The 21,843-nt window shown below is 28.8% G+C and overlaps 1 protein-coding gene across 1 annotated transcript; it reads right to left on the reverse strand.

Annotated features, from left to right (window-relative positions):
• Nucleotides 1-7,729: 7,729 nt before the first annotated feature.
• On the reverse strand, nucleotides 7,730-15,214 carry LOC113558502 (nuclear transcription factor Y subunit beta-like). Its single transcript, XM_026963985.1, has 4 exons — nucleotides 15,055-15,214; nucleotides 14,664-14,773; nucleotides 14,141-14,261; nucleotides 7,730-8,084 (listed from the first exon to the last, which is right to left on the reverse strand). Exons 1-4 carry the CDS (start codon nucleotides 15,085-15,087, stop codon nucleotides 7,809-7,811), a joined length of 540 nt encoding a protein of 179 aa, XP_026819786.1. The 5' UTR covers nucleotides 15,088-15,214; the 3' UTR covers nucleotides 7,730-7,808.
• Nucleotides 15,215-21,843: the final 6,629 nt, after the last annotated feature.

Raw genomic sequence — 21,843 nt, forward strand, 5'->3', positions numbered from 1 at the left:
AATTTATATAGGGTGCTCAAGCTCTCAAATAATCATCACGTGTCAACATTTATCTTCACGATTTTATTAAAGCTATATTAATAGATTCTGCTCACGAAATATTTTGAGTACATAAATAATCTATATACCAGCTTGTTTGCTTGTATAATTAATATATATATATATACACCTAAACAAGCTTAAAAAATGTAGTATTTAAAAAATCATAAACATATGAATTACAATTAATAATAATAAAAATAATACATAGGTAGTGAAGTGAAACGGTCTACGGACTACGGTTAATCGAAAATATTATTAGTTTATCTCATTGTAAAAATCTATATGCTTTTAATCTGAATGGTGTTTTAGAAATTAATAATGTTTATTAATAAGCGTTAGTCAATTCATCTTTAGGTTTTGTTTAACTTTAATTAAATTATTCAAAATACTGTTAAATATTGACTAACGTGATAATGTGAATACCTATTTCCTAAAATATTTAAATTGAAATAATTAGCGAAGGCGTGGGAATGAGTTTGATTCCGGGAAAAAATGTATAATTCGTTCCTAGTTGCTCAACAATTATCTACTGATATTATTAATTTACGTCATCAACGTAGGTACCTTCTTATAAAAATAAATGTTATTTTAATAGATAAATAATGCATTTAATGGTTTGCTTGTCGAAATACTCGTTATGAAATGTGTATCGATTTCCATTTTTAAAGATAACATTGCACATATTGTGTTTTACAATGATATAAATGATATAATATTACATGTAAAGAGTAGAATATTTACACCTATATTTTATAGAAAGCTGATGGTAGTGTCAATACAAAAAGAAAAAAATATACGCATATTATAAATTGATGACGTAGATACATTATACAAACAAACAATTATCATTAATCTTAATCCTCCACATAGGATATTCAGCACTGACATTAAAATTATGGGTACCACACCTATGTGTCTATACATATACATTTTTAAATATTATATGAAATACTACGAATATACCAAAGAAAAAATAGTGTATCCTTATGAATTATGTTTGTGAAAAGATGAAAAGATATTATATTTTAGTTATGAACATCGAGTTTAATATTAGCTGGATTTACGGTATCATTTAACTTCGATCGGTCGGCTTCAAAACATGAGTTGTTTAGTAAGAGGAAGGATTTATTAAATTCTCACTTTTTACGTTTTACCGGTGCAGCATGAAACAACAATAAAATGAAAAACTAATCTAACACCCGGGCGGATACCATCAGTGTCACGATAACTTATTATCATTTTAACCACGTAAAACTTAATATATTTTCTACTTAACAATTCCGACTTTACACGAGATAACGTAGACTATAATATTCGCATTGACAAAATAAAAGTAGTAACACTTTGTTTATGTTTTCATTTCGTGTAAAATTTAAAACATAACGTTTATTGGTCGTGAAAGCTGATGTATGGTAGTTGATAAAAAATGGTGGAAATCGGATTAAATCAAACGAAAGAATATGATCTGAATTTAAAAACAATGTTTTCTACGAAATAATAAACATTCGAATAAAAACAGATCTAAATGTACTTTCATTATATTGTACTACGTATACTGTAGTATGAATACATCATATTGTTATATTCATGTTGTTTTTTAAACTTATTCGTACATGGAAATCAATTAGTTTTTAAGCAACTTTTTAACTATATATAAAATATAACAAAATCAAAAAAGTTCAAAATCACATATTTTACTATAGCTTTTCAAGCTCAAAGAATATTCATAATTTTATAATATATATATTATATACATATTAAATTTATTATTATTATGGTATATTCTGATCAATAAGATTTAAATCGTTATTTTGGTATCGACTTAATTTCTTCAATTTACACAATTATTTCAAGTCTGCATATCAGCGATCCGCTTATGGACATGCCTCTTGCTCTTCTGTTTGTTGTGGAGCTATTTCTTCTCAGATAAATCTTTAAAAAAAACCTATATATTCTTATATTTTTCCCATTTAAATAGATGATGCGGTATCTATATTTTATCTTCGTTTCTACGATTTAGAAAAAAAAACATTATGACCATATTATAGAAGTTGAATGAAAAAACCTACAATAATTACATCGATTAAGACTTTACTATAAAGTGATTTTTTCTTCTTAATCCATTGAAGATATATAATAATATAATTATTATATTATCAAGATTATAAATAAAATAAAAATAAAAAATAAATTATTAACAGTATAATATTCCTGAAATAAATATTCAAAGTATTATTTTTTACATTATAATTAAATTATTATCGTGTTGTCGTTTCATTTTTATTAATCATGACGATACACTGACGGGGCATTAAAGGCGAGTACAACATCGATACCTGCAGCAACCCGTAGTCATAAAGATGTTTATCTAAATGTATTAAACAGGACTATAGGCTATTATATTGAAATTTGGTCTTCTGTCAGTGGAATTCGCATTTAGCACGACAATTCTGAGGTAGGCGTTTATGGTATATGCAATTGCTTTTACGGTTTTAAGACAATGTTCTGATGTTACGGATGATAAAATATTGAATATGGTATTATAATAAAGATACCATTTATTTATTTGATTCGTATAATTTCTCATTGCCTCACCATAGGTTAGTAAATTGATTTATAATTTATAAAGTTATATAAGTACTATTATAGTTATATAATAGAAAAAATACTCAACGCTTACTGGACTTATAGTGGATTAACTATTAGGTACCTATGTAAGTATGAAACATTTTATCTCCAAAATATAAGTCAAAATAACTCAAGAATCATATTTTCTGTTTTAAAAAAATGCTAATTCTATTTTTACGAAACTCGAGTTACCATTTCTATTTTTACAACTTTCATTCTTTATTTTCTATACAATGATTTAAAAATATTTGAATTTAACTTTCTACATATTTAATATATTTTACATTTATAATATTGCATAAATAATTAGGTATTAATGATATTACTTATTTGAAGAAAACGTACTATGTTATATTAAATACTATATTATAATTTTATATGATGTTATGTTATATGTTAATATCAACATTTCAGATAATTTAAATATAAGCACGTAAGTCGTATTATAACGAACAATTTTGAATTATTATATGTGTAGACAAATTTCTCCTTAAGAAGAAGCATTAATAACAAAATAGACTGTGTCAGAATCGGTAAAAAATAAATATCCTACAGGAGGCACTCAAAGTAAGGGTTCTAAACAACTATGTTAGTAAAAAAGAAAAAGAAATACTGACTTAAAATTAAATTAATTTTTTTGTATCGTATTTTAATAATTTTTATTCAAAAATTGGTGTTTTAATATTTTCAATTAATAGTTCTAAAGTTGTATGCAGCATATTGCTTATAGATTAAAATTTAGACACATTAATTATGTACAATAAAAATAGACTATTTAATTGTTTTCGAGAAAATTACAAGCTATACTTGGTGATTAGATATCTATATAGACTAGCCTTCCTGTCGTTTTTAATAAAAAATATTAATCATTTTCAGACGCCTTGGGTTCCGCTGAAAATATTTTTTTCAATTACCAATAGGCAATAAGAGTAACTTAAGATATACTATTGAAATAAAATTCGGTACATACTACATAATCACTGTACCAATCGAAGATACTACATATAACATATTCGTGGAGCTCTTATGTACCTATGTATGAATGTATGATAATATAACCAATAGAGATATCTATTTATATTCGCTTACATATAGCAAACCGAAGGTCAGCGGATTTTCGAGAAATACTATTACTTGCATTTAAACATTGACGGTAAGACCTGCACGATTATTATTTTGATTAATATTTAATACCACCCTCTATATGAACGCCAACGAAAGTTTAGATGACTGAATGAGCCGTAGGTGTGTATGATATTATATATTATTCACTCAATATAAATGAAACATAATAATCATAGTAATAATTACATTGATTATCGGAGAAAACTTCGGTGACTACTAACATGGATAGAGAAACAACCAGGACAACAACAACTTTTAATATTATACGAAAAAAAAATACTACACAATTTGCAGTCATTATAATCATATACGCCCATAATTTTATGGGATGCATCTTGTGCTAATTGTATTCATATATGCAGACCGATTTTAAAACAATAAAATTATTTTTTATTGATTGCATCAATTTTTCAGTTACTAAGTGGATCGAGCAAAGTATTGGTTTTACAACTAAGAGGGTCTTTTTTTGTATCTAATTATTTAAGTTTCTCGAATATAATTCAATAGCAGAGAAAATGTATTGTATATTAATAAAATGTATTTATGATCATTGTTTATTTTTGTATACAATTATTGTTTGTGTAACTTTCGTTATCAATGACATAATTTTAAATATTATTTTACACAAAATGTGCGTACATTTATGTAATAAATACATTACAGTGGTAATGGAAATCAGGATTGAACTTATAACAAATATAATACAGATGTTTAATTGCTAATCGAAGCCATGAAAAAAAAAATCCAAAGGATGTCTTAATTTTTATTTTTTTATTATAATAAATGGTTTGTACCTATATAAAGCCTATTATAGACCATATACCTTTATATTTACCTCGTAACTCATACTTTACTACCAAATTTAATATCTATTAATATAGGATATTCGTGATTTCGAAAACTGATAACGTTTTTGAATATACATTTAGGCATTACAAAACAGTAAAAAAAAAAAAAAAAAATAGGATTTAAATTATATACTTAATATTTTTTTGTTACGGTTTATTAAGTTTTTAAGTTTTTTGATGTTAGCAATATAATATTATACACTTAAATTAGTTTAATTTCGTTGTCTAAAATTGTAGTCTATTCGTCTGATCTTCTATTACTCAAATACTAAAGTTATAATTAATTATTATCTATTAATTTAAAATTTAATATTTATATATCAAAATATTCTAAAAAATAATCCGCTTTAGATAAAAATAAAAATAAATAGCTTGTCTAAAAAATGAAAAACTTAAAAACGTAAAATAGCGGCAATAACTGAAAATTCCCGAAGATTTGAGCCCTGGCCTGAACAACACAAAAAAAAAACTTAGAATACTTATAGCCATTTAAATCATATACCTTAATAGTGTTGAATATTATATATTGTGTAAATAACTTTTTAATTCCAAATACCTTACGAGTAATATGTAATCATCCGTCATAAGCCTGTTATTATAACTAATATCCATAATGTTTGTTGTTGTTTAAAAAAAAAGAAAATAATAATCATCGTCCCGGGTAAAAGTCCCGGCGACTTACGACAACACCTATACCGTATATTATTACATTATATAGTATAAAATAATAATGTGAACAATACTTATCATCACGTACTTACGATGCTGCACATAATATACACATTTGGAACACGACATACACTCGCTTGTGCATGCGTCTTGTGAGACCACGTGTGTGTGTGTGTGTGTGTGTGTATAGATAATGGGATGGTACCCATCCCATTCATATCCCGTCATATACATTACACGTACCGGGTACATATAATATATGTTATAAGCGATACGTGCACACGCTGTACACCTATACTTAAATGCACCTATATGTATTATACATACCACGACTGCGGTATGTGTGTACACGGTGCATATATAAACCACACACACACACACTACTGTTGCTGCTGCTGATGACGGTGCTGCGTATCACGTGCATTCCGATCACGTTTCCCGATACGGAACGGTCATCGTTTCTGCACAGAGACCGCGACGGCGACGGAGACGACATTCGACCTCCGCCGGATCGATTCTTACGTAAAAAGAAAAAGAAATACTCATTTAATTTTTTTTCCATTTATTTCACTACTTCGCGCGCCTGTTAGTATTCTATCATTATCGTTACGGGTATTTTCTTTTTCGCTGTGACGCGCGCGCAAACGTCGATTGTCGTTTCTCCGAGTTTTTGGATTCTCGTACCTCCGCATAATACTTTATACACGCGTGTACATTAATGTAATAATGTTTAATATTATATTATATTATTAATTGGCGTGCCTGTCGCCCGGAGCGCGGCCGTTACCGGCACCGCGCCGCTTTCGCTGTTCCCCGGGAGAGATGTGCGCGCGTAAACGATTGTATTTTTATTTCATATAAATTTTATATTTTTTCGTACATAACCGTCTTTCCGGTATACCCGTGTTATCTTTCTCCGCGATACGCGCCGTACGCACAGCGGAGATTAATTGCCTTGGACGCGCGAACGACGGTACCTATATTTTTATATTTTATTTTGTTGTTGTCGACGTCGTCGTCGTCGGTTTTTTAATCCTTCAATTATTTTTTACGACGCCATAATTTCGATATCGTCGCCCGAAACACTGAATCTATACGCGTATAATGTATGTGAGTATAATATGTGTACACACATTACATTATATCAGTGTGTAATAATATGGTTGGTATATGGTCGATTAATACGATCATAACGCCCGAGCAAGGTGTATACATTTTTATCTACAAGTACCTGTTCGTAAATGAACACACACATTATATGTATAAATAATGTAGCACTGTAGTGTGTACGTTATTTGATGCGTACCTATACCGGAACTGAAAAATGCGTAAATATTCCCCGAACGAGTCACGATTTTATTTTGTTTTCAGTAGGACCTATTTACGTATACCTATCTATTATAATTTATTATATAGCCAAAAAAATACGCGTCTATTATTGTCTGCAACATTCCCCAAAACGTTTGATCGGCTGTTTGAATAATGTTATTAATTTATTAAGTGTATAGACACATGGTGTATTAAATAGATATCTACTATCTAGACATCTAGTAAGTATGTATAAGTATCTATATATATATATTATATGTTATTAATTTTTTTCAGGTTGACAACTACTGTATAATATAACTAATATAAGTACTATATTATTTCGATTTGTCGATTAGTCGCGTAAGCGCAACTATAATATCTTATAAATGTATGCAATATAATACCGAGAAGTTATTTTTATACCACACTTCAAAACAATAGCAGAAAATATGGAATTAAATGTTTTATACTTTTTGCGAAATATAGTCCTTGAGGCTTTTCATCTTTTATTCACAAATCATTTACTGAAACTTGTACCATATTGATAAAGATAATTTCAAAATCCAATAGTTCTATACAATATTATTATAAAAGAAACAAATGAACTTGAAAGTATAATATTGTGGTCATATTTCATACTTTAACTTAATTATTTATTTTTTTAGTACCTATTCTTTAAAATTTTAATCACCCTTCTACGATGATATCATTAACAATTTTTTTTAATAATATTATATTTTTACATGCAATTAGTGTTGCAAACTAATGTATGTATAGTGATTCTTGTTATTAAAAACGATAATCTCAATTTAAAATTTACAAAATGTAGATATAACCTTCTAGAAATGTCTCCACAACCGTTGAAATCCTCTAATTTTCAAACATTCTGTTCTTACAAGTATTATCATCCCAGTGACGCCAGAAAACAACTGAATCAAGAATAATGCTATGACATCTTATTAGAATAAAATAAACACACCAGCATGTCATGAAATACCATCAATGGATGGATTCTTAATGCATAATTAAAATAGGTATAACCTATCCAAAACTTTTGCTAACAGATTATGAAACATATTTATAACAAGTAAAAAATCAATAAATCATTATAGTGAATAAATAAATAATTTAATGTTTTAATTAAAATAAATTAAATGATCAAGTTACAATAAGAAAATTATTTTCTTAATTCTCAATTTGGTAGTTTGAGAAAATAAAACGCGGTACGTCATTGTTGGAGAGGTCGGATGGCGCTTGAGTCGAAGGCCCGTATTGCTGTTGTGATTGTTGTGGTTGGTGGTGTTGTGGTTGTGGTCGTTGTTGTGGTTGAGGCTGCTGCTGCTGCTGCTGTTGTTGTTGTTGTTGTTGATGCTGTTGTAAATGTTCACCCTTGCGTACTGGACACAGACACGGTACCCATTTCACATCAGAGCTAAAATGAGTTTCAAAGATAGATTGCAACTGAAAAAAAAAACATTTGTACAATAAACTAGAGATATTCTTATAATATATACTTCAGTTAACAATAGTAATGTTAAGGCAGGTCACGCAATTAAACTTTTGTATAAATATGGTACCGTGAACTTCTAAGAAAAGTACCTCTTTTACCTATTTTATTTATTTGTTCGTAATGCAAATAAATTATTTGAAATAATTAAACAACAACAAAAAAAAAAAAACCTTAAGCGACTTATAATATTACATTCTTTATAAACAGAAAGTACCGCAATAGTTTAAATAATAACGATTTATAAATATAAAAACAATTAATGGGGAAAAAGTGAAAATGGCTAGTATGGTAACATGAATATTTACATACTCGTATACTTCTGACAATACCTATTAAACGCACACATAGGTACATATTACAATATCCATAATATATAAGCATTCGTATATAAGTGCGTATTTTGTACAACTATAGAAATCACACTTTCTTTAAGAAGCTCACGGTTTTTCAGTATCATTGGAAAAAAATTGTAAAAAAAAATAGATAAATAAAAAATAAATAGAAGTTTACAGATGGAGATTGCAGGTGTTGTTCGGAGAAAAATAAACATCCAATACGGTCATAAATACAATAATAGTGGACCTTATGAAATCAATCGGTGGAATCGCTTGGTAGCGGCGATTTTAACGAACGATAGCAAAGAGATAGCTGTCCATCGCAGACCGTCGCGCAAAGGTAAGCACACGCCCATGTAAATTATTGTTTTTAAGTGTAGTTGCGCACAAACGGCGTGCTTGCGTAATACGATAAAAAAAAAAGAAAATTGAAGAAAGCCAAGGTTCTTGCATCGACGGTTATTAGTATTATTATTATTATTATTATTTTTTTTTTTTTTGAGTGGCGGGGGCGAGGGAAGAATTGTAATGTACTTGAAAAAATCCCGCGCAAACGACTATTGTATACAAATGGAATGACGGACAGTATAATAATAAAATAATCACAATGTATACAGCATACACATACACACATAACACGTATATATACTAATATTACAGAAACCCATAAATATATTTCGGTCTACTGAATCCATTACCGGTGCATTGCCGCGTATATAACCCGTTTATACAGCGTACGGGTAAATTATACACTCGAGTTATAGTCTACGCTGTTATACAAACGGACATATGACGTGAAATTCTGGAGGGAAAACTCGATAATATATTGATATGTACCAGTGTCTACCTATAAAGTATGTATAACATTACGAAACGCGCAATGCCGCTATATATACCCCGAGGATGCTGCAGCGAGTGTATCAATTTACGACAGTCATAACGCGACTTAGTGTGCTTCGATATACGTATACATAAAATAGATACGATGAGAATTGTCCAGATATCGTAAAATGTAATGTAGTAACAAGTGGATATATTGTTACGACAACGACTAGTCGACGTTGTTACAGTAATGTCACGCGTGTATGGGAGGAATTCTTTTTTGATTGTACAGGAATTAAAACTAAACACATAGTTAGACAATTTTTTTAGCATACAAATATAAGTATGTGTAAGGTTCGCCCGTGAAGATAGATGAAGCCGCTGTGTTGAAAATTCGATGTTTGTACAGGTAGTACACTATATTTGATAACTTCATGTCATTTTTTGTTTAAGATTTCACGTGTCTAAACGACTCTCTAGTGAATTGTAGAATAAATTATTTACATATTGTGCTTGAGTCGGGAAAATATGCGAATGATATAGTCTATGTATATAGACAATCAAAATTAGCCGTCCTGATGATTTAATGATTTATTATACCCCCTCCTATGACTCAAACGCTCATGGACGAGTATACATAATATTAATCATTTATAAATAATATGCTGCAGGCATAATTTATTTTATGATGAATAACAAAAAGAAAATCGATAAATAAGAACCATTGCTGGTTTTTTAAAGTGTAAAATACATGTACCTACCCAATTTTAATGTACACGAAATGAGTTATATGTTAGTATAAGTCAAAACAAAATATTTTGATAAATGACCCGAAAAATGCATAAACATTGCTATTTTATATAACTTTTTGTTCCAACACATTGACTGCGAATGATTTACAAATAGTTACTAAACTAAATTAATTTTTATATATTCGTAAACATCATATGGAATACCATTCGGATGGCGAGGATTCATTCGTGAAGAAAACGTTCGCGCTCACTATATTGGTCGACGCTTTAATTATTATTTATTGAGGTGAATTCGGAACGTACAAACTAAAAACGTATTAAGACGTAGCCTGGTGTTAGTCCGATATCGAGTACATACCTACCTATATTATCTGTTGAGCGACTTTGCGTTTTACATTAAAATTTAAAATACTTTTAACCGCTCCCCGAATTTGTAATGATTTGTGTTTCCGTAAGTAAATAAATAATACTGCAGCTACTATATATCTTATCGTTTACCGCCATTCAATCATTATGATAATACCGTTGACGATTTTTTTTTTTAAAGAGGTGACAGTTTGATGACAAATCACATCCCTGAAAACGAGGACACTCGCGCGTACACGAACGCACAGCATCCGAAACAATATGCACTTGCTATTGGCGCAAACGAGCAAGAACCAGTAGATTTATGAGGAATACAACCGTGTGCGCGTGTATGTGTGTCTGTGACGATAAACATACCATTGGCGAAAAACCCCTCGTCGCTTTGTACCTATTCCTGCGGCTATAAATCTCACGGTTACAATCGGCACATCCGCGCGCGCTATCGGCGTTGAAAATAATATGCGCGTGTATAGAGGCATTACGCAGATACAGATAGATAGGTATAAGCAAGTAAGGTATATAATATCGCAGTGTACCTGCACGGACGAGAAGATATTATACCGTGTACATGTCATACGGCTCGCCGCCGGTCGTGCTCGTCGATTTCTCTCTCTCGTCGTTCGAACTCATAAGCATCTGAGCTCAGGGTTTGACCTTCGGTGTCACTTTCTTCGATCACGAACGCCGAACGGACACAACGACGCACACACACATATTATAATATGCACGCCGCACACGCGGGGGCTTCGTAAACGGTTTCAGATAATACGTATATATGTATATATATAAGTAAGGTATACGGGAGTAAAAAAATTTACCTGTGCATGAATATATGTGTATACAATACAGGTACGCGTATAATATAATAGGCGCATTATAGAAAACCTCTTTTAGCTTTTTCATTCCGTTGTCTGTTTTTTCCGTTCGCGATCCTCGAACTCGATAAACTGCCGTGTACGTATACCCACGGCGTTCACGTATCGAGCTTGTTACACACAGGTACACACGAAAACGCGCATGAAGCGCGGCACCCCGACAGTTGAGACGACGATGGCAGTAACATCACTATAATATCATATGACGTGTAGGGTGTGCTCTGCGCACGTATAAGAACACAGACGACCGATAAATATTGAATGGCCAGCGAGATTTTCGAAATGCGTTTCCACGACGACATTTTCATTTAAATGAAACGTAAAAAATATGATTTTAAAGCGTGCGTCTATAATTTGACAATATAATACTATACGCGTGTAAATAACTCATTTTATGAACAGTGGTGATAATATAATTAAATAGGAAAACTAGATAAAAAAGAATATCTTGAATTATTTTTTGAATGTCGTTCTCCGACTCTTAAATGTTTTAAATTAAAACGATTTCCTACACATAATCGGGACAATCAGGTCAGTCTGATTGCCGGTAAACCCGAAATTAACTAGTTGAACCTAAAATATACACTTTAGATTTTTTAAAGCTCAAAACAGTATTTTATTCCAATTTTTTACCAATGCAGATTACTTCAACCAGCCTAGAATAGCTAGATACTTAGATATATGAAATGTATGAATAATTATTAATTATATCGTATTCTCGATAATCTAAATACAAAAAATATGGAGAAAAATTATCAGCACTCTTACATCGTAAAGGCCGATTAATTACAAATTTAGTGTGATTATCTTCATATACTATAATTAATTTGTAATCATTGTCTGAATTTAACTCCTCGTCGATTAAATCAATTTCACACTGATAGTCAATTCTATGGTGTAAAATTGATTTAACGATGAGTCTCTTTCTCGGCATATTATACTGTTTATTCGGGTGATCTTGATTTTCCTTGAAAAAAAAATGATCATGTATCATATAAGTATATGATTTTTATGATTCTATTTTATATATTTTATTTCATAACGTGAAATCTTAGTTATATAATATTTTGCTAGTTCTCCTTGTTTGCTTTTCTCAAAGGTTAAATAATTATTTTTTAAGTATTTGAATGGTGAATTTATATATATTTATATTACACTATTTCATATAACCTATAGGTATAAATTGTCATTGTTGTTAAAAAATAATTATAAAATATATGACATTTTTTTTCTAATCATTGAGAACGAATTTTTTACTAAGTAGTACTTTGAAAGTACCTACATTTTTAATTGATTTTCAAGACAGAAAATATGAAATATAATATCCTGTTTTACTGATAATTGATCTTTCGATATTAGCTTATATATTATATAATATATATAAATACATAACCTTCACATAATATATCGATCGATATATTTTTAGGATTTGTATTTGGTTTTTAACTTATTTATTTCATTAATTGATTAGAACGGCTTCCTTTAGAACGAGTTTAACTTTTAAAGACTACTACAATATTATACAATGTGTTGATTATTATTGTTGCAAGATAAATATTATTATTAAATTTAACTATAAAATAAAAAAAAATATAAATATAAATAATATATTATATAATATATAAAAATTATATTATGAAAACTACATATAATATCTAAATATTGTATTAGTCATAATATTTTCGTTTTGCTATATCAAACTAGTATAGACTTAAAAATAATTCTGCAGTATTTTTCGGCTAAAAAATATCTAAGAATGAACTATAATTATTATATTATGGATCACCAATACAAACGTCGACAATAATTACTATGCATGCTTAAAAAATTATAACAGTATAATAATTGTATAACATGTACATTTAAAGTATTTTAAAGTGCCTTAATTGGCAGTTTCAGATTTCAACTAGCTACTATAATGTTTAGTTTACTAACATCTATGTAGTATGTACACATTATACACATGTACAGCCTACAAGCGCGTATTGCGCTTATACGTGATGTGTAATTCGCATATTAGCAGCACATTACTCAGAACGTAATTAATAGTCGGCAGTAAGTTTCACGCTATGCACGCGTGTGATTTACACGCACGACTGACCAAAATTAAAATTGAATTAAATTACATGCTTAATTAATGAATGACAAAACATTTTAACAACTTATTCGATGACTTGATCCATTTAAATCAAATGTAAATTCACTCGTCACGCGGTGGGTAAAACTACATAGAACACGAATAAATGCCAAGCAGATTATGTATAATCATATGTTAGACTGTCAAGCTAAATACATAAGGAACTTTATCGAATAATAATAAGAAGAAATTACAACGGTGTAAATAATAAATATTGATGATCAATAAATAAATATTATCTTTACCTAGTATTAATTACTAAACATACGGTGACCCAAAATTGCTTCTGTCTTAATTAATACACCTATTTTAAATTGTTAAGTACTAATCCGCTTTATCTTATATTTTAAATTAATCATTAAATAGAATTAAAAATATCTAGAAAATACTATCTATAGTAAAAAATACATAGAATATTATGTATTTTTATTTCATATTATGTAGGCTGCAGCCCATAGGTGTATCAGATAAACATAATAAATCGAGATTTTGAATTGTAATAAAATGAAAAAATAAATAAATTAAACTATGAAAAGTTTTTTAAAACTGCTCAAACACGGTTAAACTTTTAAAAGTTTCTTGAATTAATTATACAAATTACAAACAGACTTGATTTTAATATATTATTAAATTTTGAACAAATTTGTGACTAATTTCATTTCAATATTGTCTTTGCTTTTAACTTAAATTATTTAAAAAAACAAATATTATAATTATTACCTTTTGATGTATTGGTACAGGTACTGCCACAGCTACTTTATTTGGTACCGAATTTTCACTAGATTCGACCGGCTTACGCTTCAATTGCCACCAATGTGATGTTTCTTTTTGTGGAACCGGCCTGTAGGTGCAATATATTGAATTAACCAATGACAATGTACAATTGTACGATTTTTACGATTAAAATAATTGTTACCGATGCATGTCTAGATATGGCCAATACTATATATTTTATAAAGAACGAGTACCTATATGCAAGTTATACTACTGCTATACTATATTTTAATATTTTATAATTTGAGTTAGGTCTTGATTAAAATTTTGAAAATTTTCGTATTTATTTTTACTTACTGCAGAAGATCAGTAGGTATAGTATTAAAATTCAGACTTTTAAATTTTATAATTTTTAGGTACATGTGATACATATGTTATTGTCGAACATAATTTTTATTACATTATATCAATGTATTTTCTATGTTAAGTTAGGTTAATAATTAAAAATCAAAACAAAAATGTCACTTACCCTGATTGAAGTGAAACATTATCCAAAGGCGAAGCTGGAGTAGTTGATTTTTTTCGGGAAAACAACGTTTGATCCGTACTCAAGACGCACAGGATTAGGATAAGGACCGCCTGTGTAACGAGAAATACATACATAATAGAATTATTATTATGTGACTTTATAGGATATATTAATATATAACAAAACTTTTAACGTGTGTCGTATTATAATTATATATATTTTATGTTTATTAATTAACTGTACTCATACAATTTTAAAATATCATATCTCAACACACGGTGTATTAGTGGTGCATAAAAATACAAATTTATAACATTATACATGTCAAAATAATATCCTAATATCCACATAATATGGATTATGTATACTATAAATATGAAAATCTACGTACCGTAGGGGCGACGTGTTCGGCGTTGGAATACATGACGTGAATTGTGACCGAACTACCAAAGACTCGTTTTGGACGCTACCAACCCTATTTATATAGGCACGGATAAAAAGGTAGTGGTAGTCTTACTGCCTGGTGCACCCGTAGGATGAGAAGACGAGGGTTACGAGGGTTATGAGAGATACAAGGAGGAGATGTGCGGTGTCGGTGAATCAAACACGAACCCGAAGCGGATAATAATTATCTACTTCAGTGGAAACAGGAATTAAAACGAGATCGACGAACTGCAGTGTTACCTATATAATACATATATTATACATATAGATATATATTTACCTATAATAAGGGTACGTTTATTTTCTCCCATTTCCCCTTGTCTTGGTCACATATGCGTGTAAGTACACGCGCATTTCGTCTGAACTAACTTTGTGGTTCTACCGCATTCCTGAATTGTTTAATAACTATTTTTTATTTTTTTTTTACAGGAACTCCTCGAAGAATCTAATAATGCATGTATGTATGTGTGCGTGTGTTAAAAACAGCTCCTTTTTAAAGTTAATTTTGTATAGTGTAAAAGCTATAAAAAAAAAATGATGAAGATGATTTAGAAAAAAATAAGAATAATGCGGTGGGAACACCTCTCATGTAATGTGCATTTATTTTGTAGGTATAGAAAATAAAAAAATATTAAATAACAATGATGGACTTAGCCACACCATTTCAGTTACCAAAGTAAATTTTTAAAATTAAAAAAATTGTTTGTTGTAGGACGTTAGTGATGACACAGAATACCTAACTTAGATAATAATTGTTAAACATGGGTAACAATAAGACAAATCAAAATTAACGTAAAATAATCGTTTACATCTTCTAAATGAAAATAGTTAAATAATAATAGTACAAAAACTTAATATATTAAATTGTATTGTTTAAAGAGACCGAAAGTTAACGATGATCATAGATTTTATGTTCATCTATATTTATTGACAATACTTTATGCAGTTCGTTAAATCCTGAACTATGATCCAGTCCACGAGAGAAACAAATCGCGTCCCGATAAAAACGCACTAAGACCCTATCCAATTAACATACCAACATCGTTTTACGTTGGCGTTGGTCAACATCGGTCGCTACCGCCGATCTGCATGCGTGAAACTGTTTACTTTTTTCGTGGGCAAGACAAGTACAATACACTATAAATAGATTCCTGTAAAAATAATTTATTTAATTTGTTTTTTCCATCGCTAAAATGTTGAAATTATTAACATTGGTAACTAAAAAAGTGTACAAATCGTAAAAGGATATTGTACAGAACACTAAAAAGGTAAGTACATTGTACAAAAATGAAAAAGGAAAGATTTATGAAAATAGCTCAATGGTTGTCAGTAGTTTATCCGAACGAATAATTAAGCTACTGAGTAAATAAATAATTTTTTAATTTATTTACTCAGTAGTTTAATTATACCTTCATAACCCCAATTTGATTTGCAAGTTTGGGCTATGCAAAATGCAAGTATGCTGCAACTTTTGAAATATTTACATTAGTATTACCTATGGATTATATTGTTCTTGCGCCCAACATCGTTTTATTTTGAGCAGAAATAATTTATATAATATATTCTGAATAAAAAATAACTTTGATCGAATTCAAACATTTGTCAAACAAAGCAACCACATTTATGACAACGTAAACAGAATCAAAACCCAAAATTGTTTGAGAAAAATTTATTGGAAAATAAATATATAAACATTTTTGAATACTGATGATGCGTACTGTTAAAGTATTAAGTGTACTGTATTGTATACCTATCTTTAAATATAATATTACGTTAGGTACCTACCACATTAATAGTATATAATACCTTCATACTGAGATTTGAAAACAATCAAGTCCGAACAAAAATTAAACTATAAATAAAATATTATGAATTGTAATATACCGTTTAAACAAAACAGTTTTAATAACCATGCATATCGTTACTATTTTTTTGTATCATCGCAGTATTGTACTCGTGAGGGAATAAACATTTCATATTTGTACAAACTATATTATATTATATAAATAAACAGATATACAGATATCATTATAGGACAATCGTTCATTGGTTTGTATGTCTTATGAATAAATTTTAAAATAATAAAAAATTATTGTACAATAAATTAAAAACGACTGTACGCAGTTTACTAAAAACATTATCATAATGAAAGTTGAAAAACACGAAAGACCCATCATCATATTATATAGGATCGGTTACATATAAATGAAAAATAAGTACCTGCGTAATATGTATAGTAGATTGGAATTTTAATAATTTAGCGATTTTATAGAATAAAAAATATTTTAATCAAATGATTTAAATATTTTTAACATTTATTGCCCATATTATAAAATATGATATATTATCAAAAGGATAAAACCAAATTGTTTATCACGTACTCGGATAGTCGGATTACGGTATTATACAAAACCATTGATAGCAATGATTAATGTAACAAGTAGGTACTTATACAGCCATATTAAAATATAATAATTTAACTAGATTTTTTTGAAAAGCGTTTCTTAAACAGCGATATTTTTTTAATCCATGTAGATACAAATATATATATAATATATAATATAAAAAAAATATACCTATTTAGGATCGGACTTTCAATTTTTTATTTTTCATATTTTCATATTTGTCATTTAATTTATTGTGTCCATAGTATTTTTAATCTATAAATAATTTATATTGGATATTGCTCTCTTAAATATCCTTATTCGTTCAGAATAAATTCATTATTTAATAGTATTATTCAACATTCAAGATCGAAGGATTACTATTTAATTGATTACACACATTTCATATAATACCATAGGAACGGTGACCGTGAAACGCTCGATGATTCGCTAACCATATTAGTATAACTATATGTAACATTTCTGATTTCTTATACTTTTGTTGCTTGTAGTTATTTTTTCGGTTACATCGGCGGCCAGCGCTCTGATCTTCATTTGCATAATACGACACGCGTGCGCACATTTAGCGTACGCGTATAATAACGACAACAATATAAATACTTTTAATAAATTATAACAACAAAAACAATAATGTTTATAAAACAACAATCATATTGTAATCGAATGACCGGTGTATACCTACCAAGTAGCTAGGCATACACATTTGGTATTGTACGTGTATATCATTACTGTCGGGTCATGCGTAATATTATTACGCTGGTCGGCACCTATAATGTATACCACTATAAAGCCTGACCCTACGGATTATATGTTGACGGCTCGACCTGCGCCTGTAGATGCACAGTGCGTGTGTACACACACGTACACACGTACACACACACACACACACACACACACATATGGAAGCATACCGCGTATAATATATTATATAAATTACTGTTGTTTTAATAATAGGATAAAAAATAACCCATGAGGATAGAAAATATAAGTACAAAAAACTAATAACGACCAAGACTGGTTTGGTTAATGGTAAATTTACATTCTTGGAGGAGAGTGCGGTAGGTAGGTAGGTACCCCAAAATGAAATCATTTTCATCATTTTTTTTTTTTTTTGAATTAGGTACCTATCCATTAAATGTAGGTATACGGAGATGTACTTTGGTCAACTGGTTTTAGAACACCGCCGCCACCATCGCCGAGTGATGCGTCCTAGCTGTCGTCGTTGGTGAGAAAAATGTATATATTTTTATTACTATTATTCTTCTTCTTTATCTTTCCTGTTTTTTTTTTTTTTCATGTTTAAAGCAGTTTTGAAAAAATAGCCCTTCGAGCTGGTAATTACATCGCTGTTGTGTTATTATTGATATTGTATTTACATGACAAGTGGGCGCATTTATTATGTATGTATACACGTATATGGTATATTTACTGCATATAGACATATCATATATAGGTGGTAATATACACGTGTACGAGATTTATATATAACTAAATTAAAAAATTCAAAAGGGTAAAATAACATTTTCTCTCGAAATAATATACACATCATGCGTACGTGTGGTTAACGGTCTGTTTTCGGTGATCACGTTGAACTCGTACAATAATAAGACTACCTAATATCCACACCAACTCATCTTACACCATATCGTTTGTTATACGTGTGCGTATTATAAGCCACGACGGAGGCCGCCGTTTGTGATTTAATTGAGATATTCGTTTATACATAACATGTATAATAATATGGGTGTATATAATAAATAATAATAATACATAAGTTATATTTATGTAGACAGATTGTATAATTGGAACGCGCCGAATGGTTCAAATATAACATCACGTGTACACTATGTATATAGCAAGTAATTATTATTGTTATAGTCAATACCTTTCATTAATAGGCTTAACGGTACAGTTTTCTGAGCGGTTTCAATGTTAGTAAATAGTATAATTTATGAATATCTTGTCCGGTGACGTAACACTATATAATATTATATCTATTGTCTATATATTACAGATGAATAAATGATAATATAAAATACAGGGCGATTCATCAACACTAGGTATATGTTATATATTATAAGAATATATATGTTTATTCTTATACAGATAAGAATTTTCGAGCATTGTTTTGTCCTCCAAAAATATTTTTATCCATAGTAAATAAATAGAAATAAATAATTTAACATATCATATACGTGGTTTTGTACTTTAATCGTTTAAATAGAATTTTAACTGTAGTAAATATAAGTACATGATAGTTTTATGTAGTCTGTGGATATACACGTTTTCTTTTAGAGATTTATTGAATACTAAATATATAGTTAAATATTTGTTTATAACAGATAGCCCTATATAATAAAACGGGTTATGCACCTATTTTAATCTTAAAATAGGTATTTTGTAACGGTTAACTATTTGTGTTGTCATGTTAATTGGTATAGAAACTTACTTTACTACAAGTTACAATCATTTCCATAAAAAAAGTTTTTTTTATCGTTTTGTACCTATATAGTATATATCTATAGTTATTAACAAACATACTTGTATAAATAATAAAAAATTATAATAAGCATTTAAAAATAAATTCTGACATGATCGACTTTGAAATTGTCTACAATCAACCATTTGGCCACTTCATATAGTGGATATAATATGTATATACATTAATAAATAATTTATAAGATTTAATGATAGGTATTGCAACGCAATTTTGATTTTTCTTAAAATGTTTGAAGTTATACTTTTTCTAGTATAAAATTTCATTTTAATTAATTACAATTATCAAGTATAATTATATTTATTTTCTAACACTATTTCTAGTGTTATTTTCTATTAATGTTATTAGCTTTATAAATATATTAATATTATATTATATTAAGTTTAGATATTGAAACATTAAACACTATTATTATCAAAATTAAAAACAATTATGCATGACTTTCTTTTGGAAAATCATCATAGTATTATAAGCCTCTAACAGCTATAGCTTTAGTTTAAGTATCTGTAGTAAATTATTATTATTAATTTTTTTAAATTAAATATCTATAACTACTAACATAATAAAACATAATATTATAAATAGCGCAATTGTTTATTTTTTTAATAGTTCCTAGATAATTGTTAGTATTTATGCGATTAAAAAAGTGCAGAAAATTTGCAATACTTATTTTCTTTTTAGTTTATTTTTGATATTGAATTAACAAAACGCGACAGAATGGCTTAAGATCTGGATGTTTGATATGATCGTAAAAGAAACCTCTTCTTTAGCAAAAAAATATATCATAATATAATATGATTATCTATTTAGAAGTTTTATTAGTCTTTTTTCCCTTATATATATATTATATATTATAATAAAAATAGATTCTGGAAACTATTAACCTGCAGTCTTCAAACATATACTATAATATTAAAAAATAATAAGTCTATGGCTTTAGATTGCCTACATAAAGCGCCGTCTATCATTTATGTTATAACGCCAACACTATTTTATGTTAATTTAATTTTAATACGAATTTCGGCTAAATGTGTATTTAACGTATGTCGTATAAAAATTACTGTTTTTAAACTTATGAGTTACATAATTATTTTTATTTATAGATATAAAAATGCGTCTCGCACAGAAAAATTGATATACAGAGTGTTGTGATTGTACTTGTATGTGACATATGAACACTCAAGACTCATGGGTGTAGTCAGCGGCAGTGTGAACATTTTTTACTTCACAATGTTAATATAGATGCTAAAGATAGACCATGATCGCTTAAATTGTATAAGATAAATACATTGTCATATTTTATAGCTGAGAGAGTCGTGAAGCAATGCAATGAACTCATGAAATACCCTATCATGCGGATATGAGGTGCAACTTAAATATAATTATTTATTAGTTTATTACATATTAAATTAATTTACAATTTTACATAAATATTTGAAGGGTACAGGGTAGAAACGGTAGTAGTCCATTTCTGTATTTCTTTAAGGGGCTAAAAAAAAAGCATGTACTACAATCTTTCTTTGCCAGTACACCTAATCTTCTTCTATTAATAACTATGGACTGAATGACTTTCACTGAATCTATTTCAACAGTCAATATTACTCTTAAATTGCTATCGAATCTATCCATAAAATAAAAATCGAAAAATAGATTACTACCATTTTAGGGTTTATTATAATGTCGAAATGTTATATTAAAGTATGTAATTTGTCAAGGCTGGAAAAGTTAACGATTTTTTTTAACTCGTTAAGTTAAAAGTTGAAATTTTCTAATTTACAAAAATAAAAAATTCCAGACACAATTTTGTTTATTATATAGTTTTTCTATATGCTCA

The sequence above is a fragment of the Rhopalosiphum maidis genome, chromosome 4 (genome assembly GCF_003676215.2).
Source record: "Rhopalosiphum maidis isolate BTI-1 chromosome 4, ASM367621v3, whole genome shotgun sequence".
Lineage (NCBI taxonomy): Eukaryota > Metazoa > Arthropoda > Insecta > Hemiptera > Aphididae > Rhopalosiphum > Rhopalosiphum maidis.

What these genes read in the sequence shown, in the direction of transcription:
- LOC113558502 (XM_026963985.1), bottom strand. Translation starts at nt 15,087, where the DNA reads ATGTATTCCAACGCCGAACACGTCGCCCCTACG. An exon ending in AATGTTTCACTTCAATCAGG is followed by an intron (nt 14,262 to 14,663) that starts GTAAGTGACATT and finishes TTGCACCTACAG; the next exon opens with GCCGGTTCCACAAAAAGAAA. An exon ending in CTGTACCAATACATCAAAAG is followed by an intron (nt 8,085 to 14,140) that starts GTAATAATTATA and finishes TTTTTTTTTCAG; the next exon opens with TTGCAATCTATCTTTGAAAC.